The sequence below is a fragment of the Podarcis tiliguerta genome (genome assembly GCF_965153285.1).
Source record: "Podarcis tiliguerta genome assembly, chromosome: 5".
Classification (NCBI taxonomy): Eukaryota; Metazoa; Chordata; class Lepidosauria; order Squamata; family Lacertidae; genus Podarcis; species Podarcis tiliguerta.
In genome coordinates, this window is record NC_139538.1 from 38,741,933 (window position 1) to 38,747,932 (window position 6,000).

The 6,000-nt window shown below is 46.1% G+C and overlaps 1 protein-coding gene across 2 annotated transcripts in view; it reads right to left on the reverse strand.

Moving 5' to 3' along the window:
• LOC310678853 (uncharacterized protein) overlaps positions 1 to 4,768 on the reverse strand; it is a 13,937-nt gene extending 9,169 nt beyond the window's left edge. The window contains exon 1 of one of the 2 annotated variants that reach the window (XM_083443327.1): positions 4,075 to 4,768. In XM_083443327.1, the coding sequence (XP_083299453.1) occupies positions 4,075 to 4,144 (70 nt within the window). In that variant the 5' untranslated portion in view covers positions 4,145 to 4,768. The other variant, XM_083443326.1, reaches the window with a different exon arrangement.
• Positions 4,769 to 6,000: the final 1,232 nt, after the last annotated feature.

The following is a 6,000-nucleotide window of genomic DNA, read 5'->3' on the forward strand; positions in this document are numbered from 1 at the left end:
GTCCTGCGGCTCACAGGCGGCATTGCCAGTCCCTGCTCCTGTTTCGAAAGGAGCAGAGAGTGGGGGGGGGGGAGCCGAGCGTGCCAGTGACCAATGCACCATCGCAGCTGTGTAGAAGCCTCTGATCCAGCCACAAGCGGAAATCTTTCCAACAATTGTGCCAATTGAAAGGTGAGGAATCTGACTAATTTGATTGACTAATTTGGCGAATCTGGCAAGAAAATGGGAGTGATAAAAGAAAGTCCACTCCCATTCCAGGTGCTGTGAGACCAAATACCGTACATACAAGTGAAGTGTGGATGAAATTTACTTTGGGAGATAAGTTAACTAATAAGTGATTAGAATAAAAGGAATACGCATAGCTTTCGTTCATACCAATCTCGAGACTTTTCAAACAAGATACTGACTTGAACTTAATCTGAACATGACTGGATCCTATGGTGAGACTGAACTTGATGTAGAATGCAGGATAAATCTGAGAAGGATTACAATGTTTCTTGAAGGAAGAAAACTGCATTCTTATATTTTTTTTGAAGATTAGCACTTGGGAAAGCATATAACTTTGAGAGAGAAACTTATGTTCTATAAAAGTGCTGAAGACGTCTAACCTAATGGAATTATAACTGTGATTTAATTTATTAAAAGGCACTTGCTGGCTAAAATCAAGATCAAAAGAAGAGGACTAGAACATCCATTATTAATACTGGACTAAATTAGAATCAGGTCGGCGGTTCGAATCCCCGCAACGGGGTGAGCTCCTGTTGCTTGGTCCCTGCTCCTGCCAACCTAGCAGTTCAAAAGCACGTCAAAGTGCAAGTAGACAAATAAGTACTGCTCTGGCGTGAAGGTAAACGGCGTTTCCGTGTACTGCTCTGGTTCGCCAGAAGCGGCTTAGTCATGCTGGCCACATGACCTGGAAGCTGTATGCCGGCTCCCTCAGCCAGTAAAGCCAGATGAGCGCCACAACCCCAGAGTCGGCCACGGCTGGAACTAATGGTCAGGGGTCCCTTTACCTCTACCTAAATTAGAATCAAAATTTAATTGTACAGGCTTATTATATTGAATATATAGAAATGATTTGGATGTGAATGGATGTAAAGATTTGAATATATAACTCTTATAAATTATATTTGTGAGTAAGGTGGGAGAGGGAAGCAGTGGCGTAGCGTGGGGGGTGCAGGGGGGGCCGGCCGCACCGGGCGCAACATCTGGGGGTTAGGGTTAGGGGGCGCAAATCCACGGGTTAGGGGGCGCAAATCCACGGGCTGGGGGCGCAAATTACTTGCCTTGCCCCGGGTGCTGACAACCCACGCTACGCCACTGGAGGGAAGGGATAAAGTTGGAAGCACTGGTTTCCTCTTTTGAACCTAATGAAATGTCCTTGGCAAAGTATTGACAAAGCTAAAAATAACACTATTAGTGGTGGGAAAGGACTTTTTGTTTTGAAAGTAAACCCTAGAGGAAGCTGGGAAACAGGGAGAGTTAACCCCCCCTTACTCCAAACTAGAAATGGCAGAGGAAAAAATCCATATGTTAAAACAAACCAACCAGGCCGTAATGCAAAAGAACGTAAGAGATGAATTGTATGTGTTGAATAGTGGGTAGACATGGCAGACGACACAGTGATTTCTCCAAAGCAGCTCTTTATTTTGTAAGCTGGAACAGAACTGAACAGCAAACAGCTCAGCCGGCCTGCTTTTATAGGAGCCGGCTGTCAACATTGTAGCAACAACAACCCAGGGTTTCCCGCCTAAAATAACTGACGTGGACCTGAGTGAAAACTATCTACAGTATCCCCCTGCTGGCCCAGGGTGAGAACTTCAGTACATAACACCATGATTTTCTTTTAGTCATAAAAAGAGAACTGTTTGATCAGATAAAAGATGTTAATAAGGCAGCTTCTCAAATCTGTAAAAGTAATAACGTACTTTCAGAGGCTGTGAAACAATTAAAAGAGGCAAACACACAAATCATGACGTGAAAATGTTAGAGAGACAAGGTATGAGGAAAATACAAAGGAAAGTAAGAGTAGTTCAAGACAAAAATGGTATTAGTCATAACTCATGTTGCGTCTGCTTCAGGTTATGTCTTTTCAAGTACCGGGACGGTTACTTCCCGGTTTCCCCGCTTGCGCATGTGCAGAAACGCTACGAGTTCTGGATAAGAATGCTTCGAGTTGCGGATGTGCCTCCGGGACGGATTACGTCCGCAACTCGAGATTTGGGAGATTTTGACTGTGATAGAGAAGAAGCAGGAAGGGAGGGTAAAATGCATAAGAGCTACTATATGTGGTGGCAATGTAAAATTATTAAAAAGGCTTGGGAAAAGACATAGAAAGACTTGAAGATTATGTGGGAAATGATTAATGTTAAAAAAACCCTGAAATCACCACTAGGGAAAAATAAATGCAATTCAAATCGGGGGAAATAAATACAGTTAATTTCTTCTCCTGCATGGGTCCTTCCAATTCCTGGATCCAGCAATCTAATGGAGGATTCTTTTGTTGAAGTAGCCAGGCAGGGGCCACACTAGCCCCAAAGTACTGCATGGGTTGTTAGTACAGTGGTACCTCTGGTTGTGAACGGGATGAAAGGAACACAATCTGCAGCGGCATGTCTGTGCATGCGCAGGTTGCGATTCGCCGCTTCTGCGCATGACGTCATTTTGCAAGTGGGTGGTAAGAAGGACAAAAGTCAGCATGGTATGTGAGAGCAGGGTTTAGAAGCAGGCTGCAGGCAGAAGCCTGAGAGGGAGAGCCATGCTTCGTTTCTGCTTGAATCCAAGGCTGTGGCAATGGGAGAAGCAAGACCATCTGGGCATGACTGTAGCCAAGGGGGGGGGGGGACAGCCGCCCCCCTTAAATCAAGTAAATAAATAAATGAACTGACAGTGTCGCAGATAGCTCGGTTCTGCCCCGCCCCCCCCAACATAAATCCTGGCTACACCCATCTGAGCTGTTACTACTTTGAGTCCCACACCCCAGGAGGTTGTAAATATGACAAATGCTTAAAAGGAGTATGCTTCGTATTTTACTGCTCTTAAGATTGCCACAGCTTGAAGCGCCAAGGAGAGGGTAGTGGTGCCCAACCTGTGGCATGCCCTCCTACCAGATGTCAAAGAAATAAACAACTATCTGACTTTTAGAAGACATCTGAAGGCAGCCCTGTTTAGGGAAGCTTTTAATATTTGATGAATTGTTGTATTTTAATATTTTGCTGGAAGCTGCCCAGAGTGGCTGGGGCAACCCAGCCAGATGGGTGTGGTATTAATAATAATGATGATGATTCTTACACATCTCGTCCAAACTTTGGAAGGCAGGAAAAACTTGTACAGTGGTACCTCGGGTTAAGAACTTAATTCGTTCTGGAGGTCCGTTCTTAACCTGAGGTACCACTTTAGCTAATGGGGCCTCCCGCTGCCACCGCACAATTTCTGTTCTCATCCTGAAGCAAAGTTCTTAACCCGAGGTACTATTTCTGGGTTAGTGGAGTCTATAACCTGAAGCATCTGTAACCTGAGGTACCACTGTACTGTACATATGTGTATGGGGGGGGGGGTTTACTGTGTGACACGGATGCAAATCTGATCGTTATTTTCAAAAGAAGCCAACGTCCCCATGTTTTGGAGGAAACACATTAGCAGAGTGTGACCAGCCCTTTGTACTATTGCTCGCTCACCACATGTAAGGAGGATCCTCACTTTCCGGGCCTGATAATATTTAGCAAATAACTGTGACGTGGCTGTTAATGAAACACATCCTCTGGAGGCTGGCATTTTGAGAAGGGCTGCTTTACTTCCTTCGCTGCTGCCCACACAGTTCCCCGCTCAAACTCGAATTTCCCGCCCAATCCCTCCCGGCTTCCAGGCTTCCCGGCGGGCGCTCCCGCCTCGCTTAGGACGCGGGTGGTGGGCGCACAAGGGCCAGGGAGCCCCTTATAAGGGTCTTCCAATCCGGGTTACAAAACGACGGCCCGAGAAAGCCTATGGGACGGGACGGGGCGGGGACCCCGCCAACACCGTCTGAGACTGAAGCAGCAACTCCTTCCCCTGTATGGGAATGAACCGGGTACTTACTTCCCTCTTTCTCCTTGGCACTGGTCGGAGCAGAGGCGTGAGTCGCCGAGGCACCAGCGCCACCTTCCATGAAAACAGCCGAGCGCCGCCAGACTACCCGAACTGTCTTTCTCGGCCGAGGTATTCAGCAGAAACGAAAGTGAAGACATCACTTCCGCAATGAACTTGAACGACGATTGCTACTTGTTTCTTGCGGACTCGTTTAGCGCGGGGAGGCGGAGAACTGATCGCTCTGCCCTTAACCCCTCTCTCAGGAGATGAAATGCCCATTCCCTCGCTCTCCCACACCTGTCGCCATCGGTGTTGCCCATAAAGCGTGTCTCCCTCGATGAAACGTTATGCACTCTTTTGTCACACATGCACACGTGTCGTTCTAGCAGAGCTCTGCTCTGCCTCCACCCCTCGTGCTCCGCCAGGGCTTTCCAGGACACGTGAACTGAGTATACACTCCAGTGAGTGCGCAATCGTCTGTACAGAGGAGGACTCGCACGAATTCCTTCGCCAAAGTGCCCTCCTCCTTGCAGTACATCAAACCGGTGCTGCAGCCTTGAGAATCATGACGCGGATAACTCCTATCTGTTCTATAAACTGTTTTAGTTAGTCCCGCTACTGGGTTGTCGATGGATGTTAGCACGCTGTATAGGAGCTCAGTGAAGCAGCTTGATCCACGATCCGAGTATAGAGAGGCTTGGCAAGGCGCAAGACTTTGGCGGAGAATTGATTGATTGATTGTGGATTCAGCCTCTTTCGCGTGCTCCACTTTCACACGGGGCTGGCAAGTTAATGGACTTGTTGCTTTTCGGTGGAAGTCCTTTTGGGGTGGGGGCAAAGATGCTGAGCTTTTTTTAGTTTTGCCCAGAGATTTTTTTGTCAGCAAAACCCCAAAAAATGCTGTTTATTTTTATGGACATAGGCTGCCATACATCCGTATTTTCCCAGACAGTTACCAGATTTCCACCAGGACACTGCTAGAGACAGCTATATTCCATATATGTCCTGGAAATTCCAGATGGATTGCAACCCTACAATAGTCCAATGACCCCTACAATAGTCCAATGACAGCATATTCTTCAGGCAGTGAGAAAGCCAACAAGCCCTCTCCCCTTCCCATATTTTCACTTAAACTGCTCTCACACATATATTCAAGATGTCAAGTTGGTAGGAAGACTGGAAGGTGTCCCAATGCAGATGCTTCTTTTTTGCCTCTAATCCTGTGCCTAAAAAGAATAATTTAGCAGGTGATGTTCTTCCTGCCACTTATTTTTACCACTGAAAAAAACATATGTCAAATTTTTGGCTGCTAAAGAAATAGAAGGGCCAAGAAAAGAAGAGTCAACTAGAGTTGTGCAAAGCCAGCTATTTTATTTCCACAAAGTCTTCTATATTTCCCATCTTTGCATGCACAAATGGTGCAGGTTGCATGCAGGTTGCTCACCCAATTCACATTTTCAACAAAAATCACATTTTCTAGTCCTAATGCAAAAGCTAGTGATTAAACTTAGCAAAATCCCCTTTCTCTTGAGCGTCGTTCATTTCCTTGTTGCAGAGAGGGGGCTTCTCCCACCCCCTGCAGCAGTGTAGAAAGCCTGATACATCAAACAGTACAGTGCATATCAATAAATAAGCCATCTTTTATCTGCTTCAAAGTACAGCTGCACTAAAAAAAAGCGGAGCCATTGATTTGAGACGATTAATGCAGATGTGTATTAGGAATAAAACGGAAGCTGGCCCAACAATTCATTTTTTTTAAAGTGACCTGGGCTGCTTTGGTACCACATCCTTTTCCATTTTCCTTTTCAACAAATATTTTATCTGTTTTCAGAACTGTGGTAAAAAAATAATGAGGACAAGGACAAATACTTAACGTGTGGACTGTAATTTCCTTTCTGGGCCCGCCTCCCTCCTCGTTCTTTCCCCTTGAAAGAG